Source organism: Malaclemys terrapin, chromosome 19, assembly GCF_027887155.1.
Source record: "Malaclemys terrapin pileata isolate rMalTer1 chromosome 19, rMalTer1.hap1, whole genome shotgun sequence".
NCBI classification, from domain to species: Eukaryota; Metazoa; Chordata; order Testudines; family Emydidae; genus Malaclemys; species Malaclemys terrapin.
The window spans coordinates 16,435,955-16,459,274 of NC_071523.1; the positions used below are offsets into that span (position 1 = coordinate 16,435,955).

A 23,320-nucleotide genomic window follows, 5' to 3' on the forward strand; every position below is an offset into this window, starting at 1 on the left:
TGAAGGTACCACATCAGGGGAGCAGGAGTTAACACGGAATAGTTAGACCCCATAACATATTGCTGGGCTTGCAGAGACCAGCACAGGGCCAGAAGCACCCATGCTTTGTCCAATCAGTTCTAAAGCCAGAGATTCCCTCCCTTACTCAGCTTAGTCATCAGGGCTGCATGAGATCAGAAGTGAGCTCCGACGAAGCATCGGACAAGGGGGTGATACCTTTGGGAGCACCAGTGTGCCTCCGATTTCTCCCCCCGACTGCGAGAGCAGCCCCACCAAGACCCCTTCTCTGTGCTCTCCCTCCCAAGAAGGCTGTGTAAATCACTACGGCCGGGAAGCAGAGTGGCCCAGGGGATAAGGCACTGAACTGGGACTCAGGAGACCTGGGTTCTATTCCTTGTGAGTAACCTGCTGTGATACCATGGACAGTCATTTCCTGACATGGTGCCTCAGTTTCCCTTCACCAGCCTTTGTCCATCTTGTCTATTTAGATTGTACGTTTGTTGTGTAGAGTGCAAAGGGGCCCGAATCTTGGTCAGGCCAGGTGCTATGGTACTTGGTTAGGTTAGGTTATGGCTCTATGAAACTTATGCCCCCAACTTGCTTAGAAGCTTCAGAGAAACAGAACTGACCCTAATTGCTGTGTAACTGGGAGCCAAGCACATGCCACTCTGCAGGGATGCTCTGGATGGCAGAGCTAGGGGCGGAGCTTTTCATTTTACCCCCCAAAATGCTGAGCAAACTCTAGCCCAATATTTTACAGACTTGCCACCGTTCACTTTAAGGGCACGGCAGCACATCAGCTCAGTGCACAAGCTCCATAGGGCAGGGACCGTCTGTTGGATCTATGTCTGTACAGTGCCTGGCACAAGGGGGTCCGGGTGCAAGAACGGGACTCCCAGGTGCTACCACAACACAATGAATGGTAATCAAAACCCCCTGGGAAGGGATGGGTACAGGGAGTTAATGCATTGGCCTCGCAGATCCTCGTGGAGTAACCGTGCCAACTTCCTTGTGCCCCAGTCACAAAACCACTGGATGGCTTGCTATATATGGCTTCCCAGGAGGAGGCTACCCGAGTAATTGCAGAGCGTACAGCTGGTCAGGACAATGGGGAGTGTGTGGTGAAGGCTAACTGAAGACAGCGCTCCTCGTCCTTCACTTCACGAGCATCAAATGCTATGTTTGCTTGAAATAAATGGTCTACTGGACCCAGTCATGGAGAAAAGCTCCTCGGTGTTCTTAGAGCCAAGATGCACGGAGCCCTGAGCCATTCAGAGTCCACGCACGCTCTGCAGCGATCCATTTGGCAGTCGCCTCATTTCCTAGAGCAACGCTGACAAACTATGAAAGAAATCTAAATATTAGAAGACAGACATTCAACATTTGAGTCAACTATTTATCCACAGACTCATGACAAACTCGGCTGATACATGTCAACGTTTCCAGAAATGCAGGGAGCTAAGGAACGGGGCCAAAAGGGATAGACGTATTTCTCCACATAGCAGCTTTGCAGATACAAGCCAAGCTGTTAAATTGCCAGCAACATTCAGGGCTAAAGTGATCTGCCATCCAGCATTCAGTGTTACTATGAGAGACAGGCTCTAGCCCCTTTGCGTCTTATTTCCTATTCAATTTCACGGTCTTAAAAATAGACATGTTCATCTCTGCATTTCAAGCTAATGGGAGGTTTTACAATTTGTAGCCAATGTCAATAACAAAGAGCTTGCAATAATGCTATTAATATTAAGAAGCACTTATGCAGCTGCACATCTGCAGAACACCTTGCAAACGCTGAACCTGTAATAGCTTTATTGATTTTTGTGAAACTGAACAAGCTATTTCACCTTGCCAGACAGTTTACCGATTTAAAATGAAGAGGCATGGGCCAGTGCTGGGTTCAGTTAACGGGTCTGAAGAACTCAGATATTACGTCACAGGTGTCAATGCAAGAGTCTAGACAGACGGTTGATTAGACAGGGACTAAATACAGGAGTAGGAGCCATTAACTCCTGATCTCACACCACCTCCTCCCTCTGTGGCCTCGGGTGAGTCACTAACCATTCTGCCTCAGTTTCCCCACGTGTCAAGCAGGGATAATTCCCACCTACCGCCTCATGAGGACGTTGGGAGGATTCATTCACCTTTGAACAGTGCTATGAAGGTGGAAATCCCTCTAGGTGGTGTGCGTTATTCCCTGGCGAGACTATTTGAGTTGCGGCCGGCCTCTGCTATGCCTGCGCAAGAGACTCACCTTCTTTAGTCTTCTTGTGCTCCCCTCGCTCTTTCTGCAGGGATCGTTCGAGCCGCGATCTGTGCTCGTACACAACTAGGGACGCGAAGAGAAAGGGAAAGCATGACATAAACCAGCCAAACAATTATGCATTCCCCTGCATTTGCTCCCCACAGCCACAGAGTACAAGTGTGTGTAGGGGACACATCCTGAGCTCCCCCCTGCAGTGGGACAGAGAATCATGCAGAGAGGCTCCTGGGGGAGTGGACTTGAGCCAACAGGTCTTTCCTCCTCCTAACTTCCCCCCTCTGATTTCATGAGACAACAGGCCCGGACTTTCTGGACAATTAGCCCACGGTGGTTCGGGTGTAGCAACAAGGCCCCATATCAAGTGCAACAACCGCCCTGCGATGCACAGCCAACCTTGGCTCCCGTGTAAATGACACTTCAGAACAAAGGGCCAAACGGAGCAAACACCGGGCTCAATGCTCCATTTAAGGCTGGGACTCCGACATCACGGTGGAGTTACTAATCCACTGGGAGGCCAAAGCCGGTTATGCATCATCAGCTCCGTAGGGTTAAACGGCCCGTAGCAAACCAGCTCAGTGTGGATTGCGGAGCCACATCTATGGCGGCTCAGCACAGCTACACTCCTGCAGACGGGGAAGGAGACAGCATTTCTGGAGCCTCTGCTCACAGAGACAAACACAGGTGCTTTCTCAAGAGCACGGAAGGCACAGAACTGGAAAGATGCTCCTGGGGCTCAAGAACGGCCTCCGATTGAGTCTTTGCCCCCTGGTTATTTCTATTGTACTTCATGGGACGGGAAGGACGGAGCAGAAATTCATCCTGAAGCCTGAAAGAGACACTCTCTCACTCTCAAAAGGCCCCAAGATTAACACTATCCACGGGTCTGGGTGACTTCTGCGCAGAGGCAGAGGGAATTGACGTTGCACTAACAACCGTGACGTCGTAGGGGCTACGGAAGGTTATTATACATTGCCCTCAGGTAGCCCTGCGAGTCCAGGATTTCAGATCACCTTATGGGGGTGGCTAAGTATTGCTATCCCCATTTTACGGAGGGGAAGGCGGAGGCACAAAGAGCGGAAGCAACTGGCACAAGGCCACAGGGCAAGTCAGTGGGCGAATCAGGGAAGAGAATGACGCTGGTTTCCTTCTCTAACCACCAGGGAGGGCTACACTTCCACGTTTGGGACAGTGAGACTCAAACCTGCCTGACCCTCCACTCAAATACTCACGGCCATTTGCCTTAAAAATAAGGGCCTGAAGAGGACAAATTTACGAGACGAGACATACCCAAACCACTGAGTAAGCCCTTAAAACACTGAGCCCCTGGATGTCAGTGCAGGACATGGGCCATTGTGGAGGGAAAAGCTTAAGGGGAAGGAGAGAAAGGCCCCATGTCAAGTGTGACAACAGCCCTGCGATGCACAGCCAACCTTGGCTCTCATGTAAATTACACTCAGGAGCCATTCGGACATGCTGTAGAAACAAGGGAACCTAGCTGCCAAGTATTGTACATCCCCGGATATAATTCTGCTGAGAGGACCTGCGTGCTGGGGAAATGCCAGGAAGACAGAAAGAGGACTGAGCTTGGAAGCAGCTTGCACAGGGGGTTACAGTCTCCCTTAAGAAAAGGTCAGAGCGAGTGGCAAACCAGACAGCCAGTCGGACTATTCCCCATTTCACAAGGGCTGAGGTTTTGGCATTTGTCTCGTTTCACTTCGCAACGCAAGTGAGACCTTCGAAATTTACCATTAAAATAGAAATATGCAGACCCTGACCCAGCCCACAGTGGCCAATACCCCGGTGGTTACAGCGCTCACCTGGGATGTGGGAGACCCAGGTCCTGCTCCAAATCAGGGAGAGCAGAGACTTGAGCCTAAGCCTTGGGCTCCTGGCTATTCCGTCTGGCTCTCCCCTCCCCCTGAAATTCCACCCTGGACTTGAGAAAGTTTCATCGAAATCGATACGTTTCCACGGAACGTTTCCGTTGTGACGAATTGGCATTTTCCAACACAAACGTTACATCAAAAGGTTCCTGACCAGCTCTACAGAAAATGACCTCTTCTCCTGGGAGCATCATATCCCCTGCCATGTATGGGCTACTGCAGGGGCGGGCAAACTTTTTGGCCTGAGGGCCACATTGGGGAATAGAAATTGCATGGCGGGCCATGAATGCTCACAAAATTGGGGTTGGGGTGTGGGAGGGGATGAGGGCTCTGGGGTGGGACTGGGGATAAGGAATTTGGGGTATAGGAGGATGCTCTGGGCTGGGACCGAGGGGTTCGGAGGGCGGGAGGGGGGGATCAGGGCTGGGGTACAGGTTCCGGCTGGGGGTGCGGGCTCTGGGGTGGGGCTGTGAATGAGAGATTTGGGGTGGAGGAGGGTGCTCCAGGCTGGGATCGAGGGATTCAGGGGGCAGGAGGGGGATCAGAGCTGGGGCATGGGGTTGGGGCGTGGGGAGAGGCTCAGGGGTGCAGGCTCTGAGCGGCGCTTACCTCAAGCAGCTCCCGGAAGCAGTGGTATGTCCTTCTCCGGCTCCTACACGTGGAGCAGGGCCCTGTGGCTGCTTCCGGGAGACGCGTGGTGCGGCCCCGACCTGGCGCCCCGGCTGGAGTGGGGCGAGCCCCAGATCCCACTTCCCAGCTGGAACTCGCGGGCTGGCTTAAAATGGCTGCGGCCCGCGGGCCATAGTTTGCCCACCCCTGGGCTACTGGCTAGGCAACGCTTTCCCTTTCTCAAAGCTCTTCTCCTCCAGGCTGAGAGCACCCCGCCTCACCTGCAGCTGATCCCGCACTGCTGCATGGAGAACTGGGGACTTGGAAATGGCTCTCGCACTGGGGAGGGCGAAGTGGAACAAATCCAGTGCTACTTTGAGAACCACACCTAGATTCTGAGGAGCCGGATCCCTAACCAGCGTAGATCAATGTTCCTCCATTGAAGTCAACAGAGCTACACTGATTTACGCCAGCTGAGGATCTGCCCCTGGGGAAAAAAAAAAAAAAAAATCAAGCTGGTGTGGCTCTGATTCAAATGCACCAGAAACACCGTTCTACACACCCCATTTCTCACCCCTTCCAGTGACAGGGATCAGGAGTCTCTCTCTAATGCTGAGAAGCTAACAGCGGCTTTTTATTGGGTTTAAACAGGGATTCCTTATTCTTTAAAGCAGGATTATATTTAAAGGAGCTATACAATCCTGCTATACCTCTGATGGGACCCGTAACAAAGTCCCACTTTGTAATAAGTTACCATGGCCACTCTTCAGTTCACAGAATGCTCCAGTTCACATCTTCTGCCCCCGTCAACCTGAACCATCCCAAGGAGCTTTTCAAGCTAGCCGGTGATCATGTCAGCCAGCACTGAAACGCAGCCAGCTCTTCAGCAAACCCTCCCCAGATGCACACACCTGGCAATCCAAACTGACTGCAAGTGAACAACGTGTGTCAGGCATGGTTAGTAGGGTCAGAAAAAAGGACGATACAAAGTAATAGCATTCGCTGATTTGATTTACTCAAGTCAGTTTCACTCACTCACTCACGGCTACTTCGAACCAATTTCAGTTACTTTTCTGAAAGTGTTAAAGGGAAGGAGTAAGGAGGACACAACGGTACCAGGCAGGACTCGGGGGTACTATTCCCAGCACTGTCTGAGGCCAAGCCAGTCTCGTAACCCAACTCTGTCTCATTTTGCCCATCCGTAAAGCACGTCCCTGCCTCACAGACTCAGTGTCTGCAGAAGCCCTGACTGTCGCTTTATACCTGGCTGATGTGTGCAGACACATTTATAGGGTCTCTTGTTCAGCTGATAGTGGGCGAATTTTAACATACCAGATAACAAGCCCGAGGGGGCCTTGTCACAAGATGGAGGACCAATTCTCCCACAGTTCACTACTTCTTTGGTGCAACCCATCCACACTAAGACCTGGATCAAAGACACTTTACAAGCAACAGCAGCAGATTTGGGTGGCGCATGTGTCTGTATTTTAAATCCACACAGAATGCAAACGTTGTTCTTAGTGCTAGAGATACTTTAGGTCAGACAGGATTGTCCATGTATTTGAGGAAGAAAGAAAATGTCATAAAATAAAAAAAATAAATAAAAATCAGAAAGTGGTTTTTAAAAGGAGGTTCTGCTAATCGCCAGCTAGCACGTGAGCCCGGCGCTCACCATTGGGCTGGCGCATACAGTTACCTGAGAAGCTCAACTGTATTTCTCCGCATGAAACTTCCAACAAAAAACCACAAGGCTGCTGTTTATGAATCCCACACCCTGTATAGCTGAATGGGAAGGGACCACATTCCAGCCCCTTGTTTACCAACCCACAAGGGGATATAAAAAGTGATGGAACTTTTAAAAAAAAAAACCATCACAGCTTGACAGGTTCTTTTAAGCTGCTCCAATCCAAGGAGTAAACATCCCCTGAACTTCGGCTCTGTTCCAGCATGTTGTGCTGGCTCCAAGACCCAGCCATTCCTAGCTGCTCCACCCTAACCTAGCAACGTGAATTGTCTTTATCTTCCAAGAGCTTGCAGGTTGTGTGTGCAAGATAAAGGGAGGGCTGCATTACCCACTTGCTTGAGGCCATTAGCCTTTTTTATTTTTTAAAAGACCAGTAAGCAAACTGTCCAGTAGGTTTTTGCACTTAGGTTAGTGAACTTTCCATGGCAGTCTTACCAGATGATCAGGCATCTGGGGGCTATTCCATGTATAAAATATACTGGACCAGGTAAGGCTGCATTAACAGTGCTCATTTGTGATCACAAGCCCAGACCTAAAGTTTATTGGTGTTGAAGGCATGTGACTAACTCCAGCCAGTGCAGCCTTGCAGGTCATCAGATACTGGGCCTTTGTAAAATCATGTTATTGCCACACAACCATCTTGCTGCTTCTTCACTCTTTGCACATTTCTGGTCTGACTGAATATTTCAGCGACTGAATCGTAACACTTGTTCTACAGTAGCATGTAGAGGTCCACCTGCTATCAGAGCCACTTGCAGTTTCTACTGGATACAGGCATCTTCACTTCCTGCCCTAGATTGTTGCATAATGTTGCAGTGCACCGTTTGAACAACGGCTGGGTTCTACCCCAGAGACGAATGTGTGTCTAAGAATCATTTAGCTCACTAGAGGGCACATCCTCGGCTGGTATAACTTTGAATAACCCCACTGATTTAGCGATGACATTTTACACCAACTCAGTATCTATCTCCATCTGTTTAAACTTGTGAAGGATCCTTCAGAATGACAGCCAATCACTGAATTATGGAAAACGCCTCGAGAATTCAATAAAGAAGGATAATCTTCCTATAGAATTTGCAGCCGGATTTATCATATTCTGAAGCAGGAATAGAATTTTCCATTTAGATGGTTTAAGAAGTTCTCTACAATGGATATTAACTCCATAGCTTTTTAGCCTAACTTCAATAGAACCTTATTGGTTCCATCCTTATTAAATGCTAATGGACTTTTCCACATGGGTTTTAAAATCTTGACTGATTATTTTCAAGAAAACGATTCCCAACAACGTCCATCTTAGAAAAGTCGTTATTCACACAGATTGAAATGTAAGTTAATTGTGGCCCCTTAACTAATTGAATACTAACAATACCCTTGTGATGCAGTAGGCAGAATATTGTAACAAATTATGGTCACTTAGAAACTTCTTGGTTGTTATCATGACCATTCAGAACATCACAGCAGCAGCGTGGTTAGAACTCTCATCCTCCTGCTCCAGAAGCCTACCACTTGAGCTAATGGAAAATCTTCTTGAGCAGTATGGAGTGTATGACACATGTAAGCAGCTCCTGTTCCATGCGTTAGAGGGCAGTGGTGCATACCCACAAAAGCCAGTCCTTAATAGCATTATCCCCAGGTTACCAATAGGGTTGCCATCTCAGACGTCCTGGGGTTTTGGGGTTTTGTTTTTTGTTTTTTTAATATGTACATCTGGGATAATCCTGAGCCCATAAAACTGGCAGTGTGCACCCTGACAGATTTCTGAGATAGCGATCCGGCGGGAGGGAGGGGGACAATCCTGGGAAAACCTGAAGAGATGTCAACCCTAGTTACAGATGAGGAATTTAAGGTAATGGGGACAGCTGGAAACAACTTCTCTTGTTAGAAATAAACTGGTCAAGTCACCTACATATATTTATTTAGAAGAGGGGGTGAAAGCAGGGGGAGAATTAATTTTACCATTGATTCCAAAGGGCAGGGACATGGGGCACTGTAGGACAGCCACATGAATTGCTGTGGTAAGTGCCCAGCTAACCAATGCTAGCACTAGCAGTTACTTAAATGGCTCTTAAAATCCTCCTGGAACTAAAAGAATCAAGACCTTACCCTTTGTTAAGGCTCCCAGCTGGCCAGTCCATTAGCAGGTAGAGCAGAAAGAGCCCCATAGGCATTTGAGAACGTGGAGAAGATTTCTCCCCATTTAGCCCTTTCTGTCCTAGGACACGCTTGAGGGCGTCCCATTGGCCAAACGAGGTTTCAAAGTCAGAGATTCACCTTGGGGGAACTGATGAGCTGGCGTCAGTAATAAAACAAGAGCCAGAGCGTACCAGAGGGAGCAGCCGCTGTACAAGCAAGGCCCCACCCTGCCAGTGAGTTTGCAGAAAGGCTGCTAGCAGCTCTGTCTCCGGGTATTTGGGAGAGGATTCCCGCTCTCAGGGATGGAGAAGTGTGTGTTATGGTATTAGAGGGTTAGTTGCTCTATTTGACAGACCCTCCAGTAGCGCCATGGCTTTCTGAAGGATGCCATGTATTGAGTATAAGTGTCACATGCCAGTTGCCAGACAGTCAATGGTACAGATTCTGAAGACATCACTGGACAGCATTTCAACAGAGGAATCCATTCCTCAAAGGGAGTGAAGGTCTCACTTCAAAGCAGGTGAAGCAAAGAGGTTGAATTAACATGCAGAGCATTTAAAAACCAATAGTGAGTGCAGATCTATTGGCGCTCACCAGCTCCAGTTACCCTGAATCCCACAGGTGCCTTCCCCAAAAGGAGAAGCAGTGGGATAAGAAGAGAGCATCAAATCAACATTGCAAGGGCCTTTTGGTTGAAGAGCTGGCTCAAAAGCCGAAAGGGAGGCTTTGTAATACGGACATAAAATCCCATCTAGCGGGTTTTGCAAGTGTTCCGGGGTCCTTCAAACAGGGTTTGGAGACCCCAAATGTTCATAAACAAAAAACAATGACTGCAGTTGTGTCTGTGATGAGTGGGCAAATGGTTTCTATTTCTTCCCATCCTCATCTCCATCTGATTGTCTCCCCATCATGGACAGAAACGTGGGATTAGATGACTCACTAGTGGGACAGAGCCCTCCCCCCACTCTCCCCCAAGTCACAGCCTCCAATTTGGGCCAGTTTGGGTGAGTAGTGATCAAATTAAAGAGAGCAGGTTTGGCGCACAAATAGCCTGGAGTTGCCAGTTCTGGATAGGGTCAGCCACATGTTCTAGAACGCTGAGGAAGCTTCTTAACGTACAGTCCCTCTGTACAGCTGGGCTGCGGTAACATGCCAAGGGGCTACGAGATTTCTTTGTAAAGCGATGTCAGAAAAGGGACCTGGAGGAGACGCAGAAACGAACAGTCGGCTCCCTCCCACTGCCACTCACCCCTCAATACCCCAGGAAACGGGCAGCACAGCACCTGGTAGCTTGTGACCATCCGAGCCCAAGCCATGGTTCCTTGAACGAAACACAGCCCAAACAGAGAGCAGCAGTCGCAAGGTCTAAGTCATCAGCTTAACCTAGTAAAAGAGACTTTGATCTCTACCTGTGTTTAGCTGGAAAGAGTTTCAGCTCCTAAGAGCACCTGTCTAGTGAGTGATTTCACATCCTCAACAAAGTCTTTAAAGGATCTGTCGATCCTCCCCCATCCCGTGTATCAATGAATAAGATCAAAGGCTCCTGACAATTACGTTTGATGGGACATTAAAGGAAAGGGTGAGAAACCAAAAGAGCAGCCTTAAAAACCATCAAGAATGAACTCCGTTATTGCTAACGGCAAGTTCACAACAGCGAAGGCAAATCCATGGGGGGCTTTTCAGAAGCCCTCAGCACCGGCCAATTCTGCTCCTGCTGGAGTTAATGGGAGTTTTGCAAAGCTGGGCCAATGCTGAACATTTCTGAGACTCCTTGAGGAATGGCCAAGGGAGAGAGACTGGAGGGGAATCAAGGGTGTGACAGTAGACCCATGGCCAGAGACCTGCTCGGAACTAGAGCTAGTCGGGAAAGTATCGCCAAAACCTTCTTTCAACAAAAAGGCTGTTTTCATCAAAGTCTGCTCTAAACCATTTTAAAAAGTGTTGATTTTGACAAAAATTCCTGCGGAGGGAAACCAACACTCCTAGAAAGGAAGGTAGAGCAGGACGAAAGATGGCGAGAGAGCCATGCAAGCGTGTCCAGAGACAGAAGGAACAGGGTGGAGGGAAGTATTTCCTGTCCAGAAGACAAGTCATGCTGCTCGGTCAATCTACTATGGGCCCACTGTATCCCAAGTGGTATTGCTCTAAAAATGAGCCTCAAGAGTGCTGACTTGAGTCTTCATTGCACAAGCTTCCACTGACCTACAGCAACACCTACGGCTGCTCCAATCCTCTGTCCCCTCCCACCGAAGAGAACCGGTCATTCCAGGCCGCACCATCAGCGCTTTGGGCAGGACCCGGGAAACCACGTTTATTTGACATGAGGATTCCAGTGGAAACAAGCCAGCGCACAGACACCGCATTTGATTGGATGCCCAGGGCTTACTTCAGGGCTATGAGACTTTGCAACCCTACTAAGCAAGGCCAGGCCAGGCCAATAACTGGATTGGGAGGACGCTAAGGAAATCCTGGGGGCAGCACAAAGTGGGTGTCGGTAAATTGGTGGGATGAACTCTGCGTGAGCACCGAACCAGCATGGCGTTGGGGGAGCATTGCGCTATCAGTAAAGACTTTTCACAAGAGGTGAGGGTTATTTTTTTGTGGTTTGAGTGATTCCAATTTGACCTTCTACCTTATAAAAAAAAACAAACAACAACAACAAAAGCAGGCACTTCCACTCTCTGTACTTTTAATTGAGACTATTCCCAACTGATCATGCAGCTACTGCATTCAACAGCATAGGCGACTGCATTTAAGTGGCAGGTGAAAGATCCCTAGATGCATTATTATTATTTCTACAGACACCCCAATTTGTAAAATGCTTTGGAACATTCAAGGTGCGACGAGTTGCTATGTATGCACGATAAGCAAATCACGGTTGCATTAAAAGTGCCCAGATGCTGGATACAAACTAGTTCTCTCTCCAGGGTCTGATACCTTGCCCTGTGCCGTAGCATCAGCAAACAAGCTGCTTGGGCTGGAGGTTTGCAAAGGGGATGCTCCTCTATCATAACAGAGGCCTGCTTTGGTGCCTGAGCTAGGAAGCCTGGGAGTTTGTTTTCCTTTGGCCAACCAAATCACATGCTTCCTCTCTGTAGCGAGTCTGAAACAGCTCCAGGCTGAGTCCACGGCAAGACTCAAGCGGCCCAGTGCCTCCCAGGTCAGCTGCTCTGAAACTGTGTCAGCAGCACACAGGAGACAGCCAGACAAATGCTTCCTCCCACCCACCCACTCCCCGACCCATTAATTGGTCCTAAAGCGGACACAAGCCATTCAGGATAAATGGGCCAGCCAGCTTGCTCTCCCATTACATGCACAAAAGAACATCTATGCTGTGCACAGAGGTAACCCGGAGGGAAAGCGAAGGATTGTTTTGTGTATCAGCCACATGACAGATAAAGTGCCAAAGAAACCTCCTGATGGATGATGATTTTAATCCAGTTTGAAATCTGAAAGCTACCCAAGAGCTCTTCCTGGTTCGCTAATACCCCCTGCTCCCAGAAAGGAGACGTGGCCAGGCTAGGGCATGGTGCTGGGCTGTGATTGGGTGACAGAGGGGATAAAACAGCTGCTTCCAAAGAAAATCCTTTCACAGCTGGGCCCTTTTGCGCACACGCACACACACACACACACACACACACACCTCACTGAAACCTTGCAACACATTGCACGGGCCGCAGCCAAAATCCCCAGATGTCTATAATCAATCTTGAAAAGCTGTCACATCATCATCTGCTTGATCACACAGCAACGGGCAAAAACAATTACTGTCCCCCCCCGCCTTCCAGACACACAGCATGCTTGGTGCCAGGATCCCATGGATGCAGGACACGTGGCAGAGGGGCTCAGAATCAGAGGAAATGCTAGGAATGCTTTGACTGTGTCTAAAATATTATCGTGCAGCCACGCAGTTGCGCTAAGCTTCAAACTAGGGTTATATACATGTCTGTGTATGTTATTTTATACACCCACAGGGGAGTGTGTGTGTGTGTGTGTGTGTGTATATATATATATATATATACACACACACACACACACCTCTATTATATAGACATGAGCTTAACTGACAACTCCGAAGTCCTGAAATCAAGATTGGAAGCCATCCTAAAAGACGTGCTCTAGCACAATCAGGAGTTAGGGGCTCGATGCAGAAATCAGAGTGAAATTCGCTGATCTTCATTAGACCAGACGATCTCGTGGTCCCTTCTGTTAACCTGGCCCTTTTGTAGCACCTCCAACGTAATGCATAAAGTCTCACAACACCCTCAACGGGGAGGTAAGTCAAGTCTCAGTTCTGTCTATACTACTGCAGCTGGGCCTCTGTAACCCCATACCGTAGACGCTTCCTGTAGCGACAGAAGGGGTTTTCTATCCATGTAGGTAATCCTCCGCTCCGAGGCGCAGCAGCTAGGTCAGCAGAAAAATATATCCATCCCCAAATCTACATGGGGGGGGGCGCGTTAGGTTGACCTAACCACAGTGCTCAGGGCGCAAAATTTTTCATGCCTCTGAGCAACGTATCTGTTGAGTTTTCAGTGTAGACCAGGCCTATGTATTTTTTTTCCAAAAGGGGAAAATGAGGCATGAGATCTGGGTTCTAGACTGGACTTTGTCACTGACTCATTGTATGATCCCTGGCAGGTCACGTCAGTGAATTGGTTGGACTGTGTGACCAATTCACCAACATGACCTGCCAGAGATCATACAGTGAGTCAGTGACAAAGTCCAGTCTAGAACCCAGATCTCCTGATGCCCAGACATGCATTTTAACCACTGGCCCTCACCTCTCTATCTAAGCCAACAGAGCCAAGTGCAGCTTGCGTTAAAAACAATTACCAGTTTCCCTGCTTCAAACATCTACTGAGCCCTGAGCCAACTCCGCGGAGGGCAAGTCCCTCGGAGAGCAGAAAACGGAGTGAGAGAGCACAGCCCCCAGGATCGCTGGGCATGCACATCCAACGGAGCGTGGGAGACCCTGCCAGGCTGCTTCTCCCATGCGCTGCAATTCTGCAACACTTCATCTGCAGATCCCACAAGTGCTTTGTGAAGGCAGGCGAGTATCACAAGAACGGCCATGCTGGGTCAGAGCAAGGCCCATCTAGCCCAGTGTCCTGTCTCCCCACAGATGCTTCAAAGGAAATGAACAGAACAGGGCAATTAAGTGATCCATCGCCTGTCAGCCACTCCCAGCTTCTGGCAGTCAGAAGCTTAGGGACCCCCAGAGCATAGGATTGCGTCCCTGACCATCTTGGCTAATAGCCATTGATGGACCTATCCCTCCCTGAGCTTCTCTCATTCTCTTTTGAGCCCAGTTATACTTTTGGCCTTCACAACATCCCCTAGCAACAAGTTCTGATTTTAAAGGTCCCAAGAGTGAAGCCCAAAAGAGGTAACGGGACTGGTCCCGTGTCAGGCAGAGAGAACTCGTGTATAAAACCCAATCCCCTAAAGAGAAAGGGCCACAATGGAAAGCAAAGGCTTCTGCCCGGGGAGTAAGTAGAGCAAACACAGCAGCCATGCAAGTATCTGTGGGCAGTGTAGAGTCTCCACAGAATCCTCATTGCTCGGGGTATTTCTGGGAGGAGCAACAGTGGGAGCAACTGACCAGCAAGGACCTTCCGATCCCTTGAAGGCATGTGGCTGATTGGGAGAAGGTGATTGAAACAGCTGGGGAGGCGGAGACAGCTGAACCCCAACCCTTTGCAAGTGGGAAGTGGGTTGTAGCCCACGAAAGCTTATGCTCTAATAAATTTGTTAGTCTCTAAGGTGCCACAAGTACTCCTGTTCTTTTTGAGGATACAGACTAACACGGCTGCTACTCTGAAACCCTTTGCAAGCGTTTCCATGTCCCTGTAACTATTCCAGGCCCTGCAGTTTATTCAGCAGCTTCGCTGAGCCTCCGTTCCCAACGCTGCACAGCCCCTGCATTGTTCATTCTTGGCAGAGCCCTCAGCACGGTGGCCCACGACAACGTGCCTGAACCACAGAATGGGCCCCCCCCATTCAATTCAACAACACGAAAATCTTGCAGTAAATCGGAGCCGGCCTCACCCTGCCAGCAAGGTCTTGTCTGCTAACGTGGCTGAGTGAAGCATGAAAGAGGGGGGCAAGGGAGACAGCCAAGCAGCGACAGAGCAAAGGCACGGTCGGTTACTACTCATGTCATAAAGAACTCGTTCGACCAGTGGGTAAGATGCTGGGTGAGGGCTCAGACCTGGGTTCAGTTCCCTGCTCTGCCACAGGCTCCCTGTGTGACCTTGGCCACATCACTTAGTCTCTCTGTGCCTCAATTCCCCTGCTATATAATAGGGATAATAATTCTCTCTTTGGCCATCTGGTCTACTTAGACTGTAAGCTCTTCAGGCAGGGACTGTCTCTTATTCTGTGCCCAGCACAATAGGGACCTGGTCTCGGTTGGTGCTTCTAGACTCTACTAAAAATGAAGGCATTGTCCATTCTGCCAGCACACTGTCAGGTCAACTGTGGCCTAGAATCGAAGCTAACCCTGAGAACAAGGGAAATGCTTGGGTCTTTTTTAAATTGTCCCCCTGCAGGTTTTACAACCCATGAACTAGGCTTCCAAGGGAGGTTGTGGAATCTCCGTCATTGGAGATTTTTAAGAACAGGTTGGACAAACCCCCGTTAGGGATGGTCTAGGTTTAGTTGGTCCTGCCTCAGTGCAGGGGAGCTGGAGTTGATGATTTCTCAAGGTCCCTGCCAGCCTGACGTTTCTAGGATTCTTTATCTGGTGGGTTTTTTTGTTATTTTTTAAAGCCCCAGCTCCTGGAGTCAGATGATTAGGTGAGAATCTCAGCTCCTTTTTAAAGTTTCTAGCTCTCCTGGTTACAGGGGAAAGCTTGAAAGCATGACCTGAGTGCAGCCTCGAGGCTCAGAAACCCAAAGACAAAGAAAAACAGTGTAAAACTGGTCATGTTTTTCAAGCCAATCCTGTGATTTTTTGGGGGGCCTGCCTCATGATGTTTGAACACTTGGGATTGTCAGTACTGGGATCAGGAAGCGTTAAAGTTCACAGTCACCGCTGCTCGATTGGTTCCTGACAAACTGTACATTTGAAAGGGAAGGGGGAGAAGAGAGAGTGATCCTTTCAGTTTTCCACAGGCTCTTCGTAACTCAGGCCAGGAACTGCTGTTTAACTTTCTACCCTGAGGCCCTGAAATCATCCTTCGACGCAGGCCCCCCTCTGTTGGAGTGGCTCAGCCAGCCGAAACACGGGCACAGCACTCGCAAGTCTTCAATGACAACTATATTTTTAGAAGCACTTATCCAGCCATTTGCTCAGCGAGAGGTCACCCTGGAGGGGGTTTCCCTGCCCTGCTCGCTCCAAGCCAAGGTCAGCATACAGACCCACATGAAGGAACTTCAGTCAATGACTCGGTCATCTGAAGAAGGTCAGCCACCTTCCAGAGGCCCCCTCTGCACTGGCCTTCTTTGCGAGTTTCTCACTCGCCACAAGGAGCTCCCAGTCTAAATTAAGCTGGGACACGGCCAGGGGTGGTAACAACTCTTTGGTGGGATGGGAGATTGGACATGGTGTTCCAGCAGGAAGAAGGTGTGGCTGCTTTGGCTAACAACAAAGACGCCTGGAAGACAGCAAGCGATGGCACGTTGGTTTTTAGGATCCCTTTGATTCACAATTTCACACTGAAGTTCATTACATTTGCTTGAGCAGCGAAGAGGAACTGTTCCCTCTGGGTATTTTGCATGAGGGTATTTCAGTCAGGGGCACTCGTTTCCAAGAACACGGATAGTTTCAAGACATAAGCCACGGATCATCAAGATGCATTGACCCGAGAGGTCAATATTGGACACAGTCAGTACAAACCCCTGCCACATGGGCTTGTTTATATGTCAGGCTTCTGCTTTTCAGGAGTTATTCATTTCATCTTTGGGGGATTTTTAGCAATTTTTGAGTTTTATGTAGATGTCCAAAACTGGGAGTTTACAAGGCTCTCTCTTTGTATAGTCATGTATATTATAGACATTGCTCACAACAGTAGTATACACCATAATGAGTAATCTCTCATAATGATCCTTTAATGTGCTTTAACATACTACTCTTTCAAACAGCACTACATTAAAGCACACTAGAGTACCTCTAGTGCACACCAGCAGGGTCTACATGGCCCAATTAATGCACATGTTCATGCGCTTTAAAAAAATCACACCCCCAGGGAAGTCCATATTACTGCTCCATGCAGACAAGCCCTTAGATACAAGTAACTATTTCTGGTGTTTCTTAGATAAACACTTTTTTTTTTTTAATCAAGAGTGTTTTATTGGTGCTTAATTGGTTAAAAACTAAAATCAGACACCCTCTTTATATGTCACTTCAAAACCACCTTCTAACAGTGAGAACAGCTGCCAAGCCAAGCCCAGACAAGACCAAAGGCCCCCGACTCGGATTAAACAGCACGGTGCTGTTAGGAACTGCAGCAGAACCAAGTGCACAGTGTACCACGCAAGGGAAGTTTCATGTCAGAAGAGACACTCGCATGTGTTCTGCGATACACAAGTGTTCACTCAGCCATGTCCTTTGTGCAGCATAGGTCTGCTCTGACAGCCCCATAAGGTATGAGGTGCTACTATCTCCATGATGCAAATGGGGAAACTGAGGCATGGAGCAGTTATATATAGTGACAAACTTGAACCAAAACCCAGATCCAAAAATCCTAATCCACACTTCACAAATTAGTGCCATCTCTAGGTAACGACATGCTCCAGATCACACAGGAACTCTGTGGCAGAGCCAAACACAAACCCCACATCTCCTGACTCCCAGGGCCAGGTACTTTAAAAGATAGGTAAGCCTTCCTTGCAGCCAATGAGAAGGATAAAACGTTGCCTTCCATAGCACCTTTCACCCAAAGCTATCAGAACCTTGTAAACAGGGATTAAGCTTTGCACAAACCGGGAAGTAAATCCTGTACAGAAGGATCACTTCACCCATTTCCGAGGTGGAATACAGCAGCTGTTTAACAGAGCAGAGTAGTTTTACATAGCAGCATAGGGCAGGAAGTGAAGAACTCTGTAGCCAGTTGAAATTACAGCAGGGTATTTAAGGAGGTCGGAGTGTAATTAACAGAGCTGGAGTTTAGCCAGAATTCCAGGGCCAAAGCAGTGTCACATGATGCCAAGCAAACTAAAATGTAAAGCCCTGAACTTCTGAAAAGAATGGACTTGAAAAAAAATTAAATGAAAGCTAATTTTCCTAATCATTTCCTGCCATTACACACATTCCCCTGAGCTGGAGGATTTGCTTAGAAATACTAACTTACATGAGCTGTGTAGACGGGGAGAGATCTGAGCTCCTTTGACATCTTTTCCTATGACAAGTTGTTTCATGTCCTCAGCTACCTGGTGACACAAATCGCTTTGTCCATAATAAAAATCTACAATTTCAGACTTCAAATGTTATGGGATGACCTGGTTAAGGTCATCTTACTGACCTCTACTGGAAGGAATCAGGAATTCAGCTGTGTGTCCTATGCCCTACAGCATGACCAGCTAATGGAGATTCTATGTTAAAGTTTGGGGTAAGAAGCCAGTGGCTTTGGAGCAGAAGCACTGGGGCTCGATCACAGCTTTGGCAGAGAAGTTCCAAGGTAGCCCTGGATTTGTTATAGTAATCAGGCGTGGCTCGTGCTTTGCTAGGATGAGTGAGTGAATTTGCAGCAATTGCGACTACAGGATACTAAACATATATCTCAGAACTGCAAACTTCAGGCAGTTTCACAGCACACAAAGCCCCACACAAACTTCAATGCAGTACTTTGCCCTGTGTCCCTCCCCGCCCATGCTAACCACCCAGGTAGCTTCTCTCGCTGCTGCTCTCTCCTCTACAGAGATCAATCGAGTCCTCCTGCCAAATTGCTTCAGTCACGTCACCACCCACTGCCCGTGACACTGGCGCCATCTCTGGCGTAGCAAACCCTCCATCTCCCAAAACGCCAAACTGCAGCCGCTTTCAAGAAATCACACATGGGAGGGGGAGAGGGAGCGGCAGATTACAAACCGGAATGAAAGCCAGCATTACCATGCAGCTCCTTCTAATCACGAGTGGTGGCAAAGGAAACAAAACACATGACAGATGCCCAGTGGCTGGGGTAGGAGTATCAAAGTCTTATTGTCACCCATGTATGATGGTGGCTCTTTAAGAGATGGAGAACTCTTCCGGCCCAGAAGTCTGCTGAGTGTATGTGCCAGGCCAGGGGGCAGAGGTCAGGGAGAACCGGAGGGGGTTGTAACTACATCCTTTCCATCCTTCTGTTCCAATGCTCTGATAGCACCATTTGCTAGTAAAATAACTGAAACAAGATCACACCAATCTCAGTCTCCACAGTCAATACGGTCATGGGCAAAAAGCATCTAAAACATACACACACACACACACACACACACTTTTAAAGCCACTTGCCACAAAACTTCAGGGCTCTGCATTAGTTTGGGGTGGGGGAACCTGGAGCCTCAGCGGGCACGAGATCTTAGGCAGGGCACGCCAGGCTGCAACCTGACAGAGTGCTCCTATGTAATCCCCTCACCGCCTCACACTGAATCGCTGCGGGTCCCCCAACCTCATCCCTGAAAAGAAAGCTGAGCCCAGCCAAGGACCAGAAGGCCTTGCAGTTTCTCTCTCACGCCAGCACCCCCAGGCACCAGACGTGCATCAGATCCGGGGCAGCAGCAGGTAACCTTTCCCCCACAGGCCCCACTGGTCACAACTGCAGGGACCCCAATGGTTCATGCCCTGGCTTGGGGGCAGTGAGACTACATCAGACAGGAGACACCCCACACTTAGGAAGCCCCCCTCTCTTCCTTTCACGTTTCTGATACAAGCCGCCGAGTTCAGAGCCTGCCCATTTTATTCCAAAGCGATTTCAGCAGCTGCTTGGCTCCTGTTTGACAGCAGAACAAGGGAAGATACATTTCCCTGTGCCACATAACATGGGCCACGCGTCACTGGCTCCGGGGCAGCCCTGCAAGGAGAACAGGCTCATTTCCTCCCCTTGCTTTACTTTCCCCGGCAATAATTTGTGGCCTGTCGTTCCACTTTAAAACTTTATTTACAGGAGAGCCAGAAGTGTTGGTCACTTGCTATGCTGGCTATGAAGGGAACAGGAAGTATCTGAGAGATGGGAAGAGCTATGTAGAGTGCTGGATAAACATTGCCTGCTTCAGCCTCCTGTGAAATACTGTCTCCGTTTTACACACAGATGGGGGAAACTGAGGCACCAAGTGAGTAAAGCAACATACTCGAAGTCTTAGAGCAAGACAGCTGCAGAGCTGGGTACAGCCCCCAGGAACCCTGAGCCCACTCCCTGGCTTTAAGCACCAGACCAATGCTGCTGGTGAAGGTATGGGAAGACAGCATGAGATATACAGCAAGATGCGCAACTACCAATGTACCTGAAGGTATCTATGAACAGTGCTGACAGCTTTGCAGATGCCAGCCTGTTCTGCCTCTCTTGCCAACAGAATCTGAATCAAACTTTCATTTTTCTTAAAATAACTGGACAAAATGTTCCCAAAATATGAAGGGTTTCCATGGCAATGCCTGTATTTGCTAGTGGTAGGGTTGAAATTGACCAGGTTACTTGCTATCTGTCCACGCATCCAAACATAAACTTTCTCTGAGTGGAATAATATTATGAGCCTGACTTCAGTAACTTCCTCTGTCCTGCTCCCAGAACCAGGTCCAAGAGATCGGTGGTCTCAACTTATTCTTTTAACATCCACCCCACCCCGATGGTGAGCGTCAGCAGAAATAACGTGGACTGAATATCTGCACTGCTGATCCTTCTCTCTGGACCCAGCTGCCTCTGATCAGAGGTCCATGTGGGAGGCCTCTGGTGGGGCAGTGCTGGAGGCACTATCTGTAGCTGCTGCCTTAATGCCACAAGTGATTAGCAGAAAAACAGAAGCAAACTGTAAGTACTGAGCACATACACAGCACTCCATAGATTTACACTTTGCTACACCCCTGCGAGACAGGTGAAAAGTCACTCTACCCATTTTACAGATGGGAACAGAGTCCAAATTGCAAGAAGAGCACTGGCACCTGCGGGCATGCAATGCAGCATGCGCACACTTTGGAAGATTTGACCCAGAAAAGAAAATGCCTTGAACAGGATTATGCTGAAGCAATGGCAGGGATGGAACCAGTAGACCTTCTTAGCAATGCAGGCTACCGTCCATAAGATATAATTTTATATCTGATGGAGGTCATAACTGTTCTGAGCCTGAGGAACAATCTTGGCTTTAAATGCCAGAATCTAGTCTATTATTTATGACAAGAAATATGTTTAAGTGATTCTCTTGTCCTTGAGACACCAGAATCAGAGTGGCGTGTAGCCATATGAAATGTGTTCTGTGGGCATTCATTCCATAGCTGAGTCCACCCTACAGATGCAGAGCTCTGGGCTCCAGAGAATTGGACTCCAAGGAATAAATCCCTCTACTTAAATCTAACAAAGATACAGACAGCCTCAGGCCCTAGGGAGAATGCTGGTGTTAATACTGGTTTCAGAGTAGCAGCCGTGTTAGTCTGTATCCGCAAAAAGAACAGGGGTACTTGTGGCACCTTAGAGACTAACAAATTTATTAGAGCATAAGCTTTCGTGGACTACAGCCCACTTCTTCGGATGCATTCTTCGGATGCAGTGTTAATACTGGGAGCTCCAGTTTTAGCAGACACAAAAAGTCTAGAATGCATAGTCTAGAAAAGGAAGAGAGTTCACAACAAGAACACCATGCGTCTTCCATCCTGCCATTCTGGGAAATCTCTCCAGTAGTTAAAATTAAATATTCCCAAGTTTGGAGATTTTTTTGAAGGAAAAGGGGGAAAACAAAATTTTTAAAAAGTTTGCTGCTAGTGGTATCTGTGCAGAAACTCTGCCAGTCTAAGTGGGTGGTCCTTCTGGAAAAATTACAGAGAGAGACAGCCCCACAAAAGCGATCTCCCTTTGGATTCCAGGGATGGGCCCTGCATGGTCAATTCCCCCTAAGCATGCCTCATTGCTGTGGCATTATATTAGCATCCATCAACAACAAAACAGACGGGGAGGAACACTACAGGAACAGCAGATCCATTTTCTCACTAAATTGAGGGGGTTTCTTTGCTCAAAACAGCTGTACCGGATGCTATGATCACTTAAAAAAAAAATCTTCCCTCCCACAATTCGGTATCCTGTCACCTAACTTTCCTCCTCCAGAAGAGCTGGGTATTATGGGTCTGATTCTGCCTAGCGAAATAAGAGTCAGTTGATAGAATTAAAAAATAAAAAAGTTACACCAAGCTTGTGCCAATGATCTAAAGAAACTACCAGGACAGAAACCAGGGCAGATTAGATGTAACTGAACTCCACAATTAAACACAGACCCAGGGGACCCTGCGTGCTATTTGCAGAGAGAACCGGAGATGCCCAGTGAGTCTATTTCCAGACAGGGAGGTTAAGAAAGAAGCAGACTGGGGCAATGTATTTTTAACCCCCTTTCAATCAGCAGCCGAGCCGGTTTACAAACAGCAGCTCACACTTGTTAGCGGGGCCGCGGAGGACTCCTACAACAGACCCCTTGAAACGGGGGAAGCGCAAACACGAACGCACCGGGGGTTCCCTCACCTTGTAGCTGGGCGGACAGAGCTTCGTGCTGCTGTTTGAATTTCAGAGCCAGGGCTTCGGCGTTCTTCGCCTTCTGCTGCAAGTGGCTGTACATAAACACTCCGGCGCCCAAACAAGCCACCGCCACCAGGCAGAAGCCGGTTTGCAAGAGCCCCTTCTGCCGTCTCGAGCACATGCCCGTCCCCATGATGAGACGGGAGCAGAGCGGGCTCGGAGCTGCGTCGCTTCCCTGCGTCCACTACAGCAGCCGGGCAAAGCTGAACCACCCTCCCCGCAAACTACACATCCCTGAAGTTCTGCCCTTCCCCAGAGCGACCCTTGCTGGGGGAGGCTGATTCTCTCCTTCCGTCCCAGCCCGGAGCAGGGCCCGATCGCCTTTTATTCCTCAGCGCCCGCAGGAGAGCGGGGCAAAAACACCCCCAAAGTATCCAGGGAGGAGCAGCGCAGATGCACCGGGGGACGCGGGGCGCCCGGTCCCGGGGAGCGGGCTGGCTGCTGCCGGCTGGCACCAGGGGCGGGAAGCAGCAGCGGGGAAGGGGGAAGAGGAAAACTTTTGCTTCCCATGTGCTGCAAAAAATCAATCAATCCATCAATCCAAGATCCATGCGAGGGCGGCGTTTTGGCCCTGCCTCCTAACCCCCCGCCCCCCTCCCTTCCTGCGGGAATCGCCAGACTTTCCGGCTCTTGCCTCCCCCCGCCTCAAACTTGCAACAATTTCAAAGAGGAAGCCACAGCCCCCGGGGATGGGGGGGGGGGGGAACTGACATGAAAATTGACCAATGCACCCGAGCTGCAGCTGCGGAGAGTCCGCCCTCTTAGGAGGCGCTGGAGGACCCAGGCTGGGAGGGGGGCGTGATTTGGGGAGGAGCTGAGCTGGGAAGGGGAAGCAAAGAGTGGGGTGGATGTACCTAGGAAGGATCAAAGAGAAGGGGCCGAGCCGTGGGGAGGAGGAGGTTGTAGCAGCATAGGGGGGCTTGGGGCTGTTTTGAGGAGGAAGAGGTTGGATGTACCAGCGTGCAGGGGGAACTGCTGGGAAGGGGGCAGGCAGGGCTGC

The 23,320-nt window shown here is 49.1% G+C and overlaps 1 protein-coding gene across 1 annotated transcript in view; it reads right to left on the minus strand.

Moving 5' to 3' along the window:
- The window catches only part of LOC128826165 (Golgi integral membrane protein 4-like), a 77,006-nt gene extending 54,081 nt beyond the window's left edge, over positions 1-22,925 (minus strand). The window contains exons 1-2 of the mRNA XM_054009308.1: positions 22,267-22,925; positions 2,252-2,326 (exon numbers count right to left, since the gene is read on the minus strand). Of these exons, the coding sequence (XP_053865283.1) occupies positions 2,252-2,326; positions 22,267-22,453 (262 nt within the window). The 5' untranslated portion in view covers positions 22,454-22,925. The remainder of the gene's footprint in view (positions 1-2,251; positions 2,327-22,266) is intronic.
- Positions 22,926-23,320: the final 395 nt, after the last annotated feature.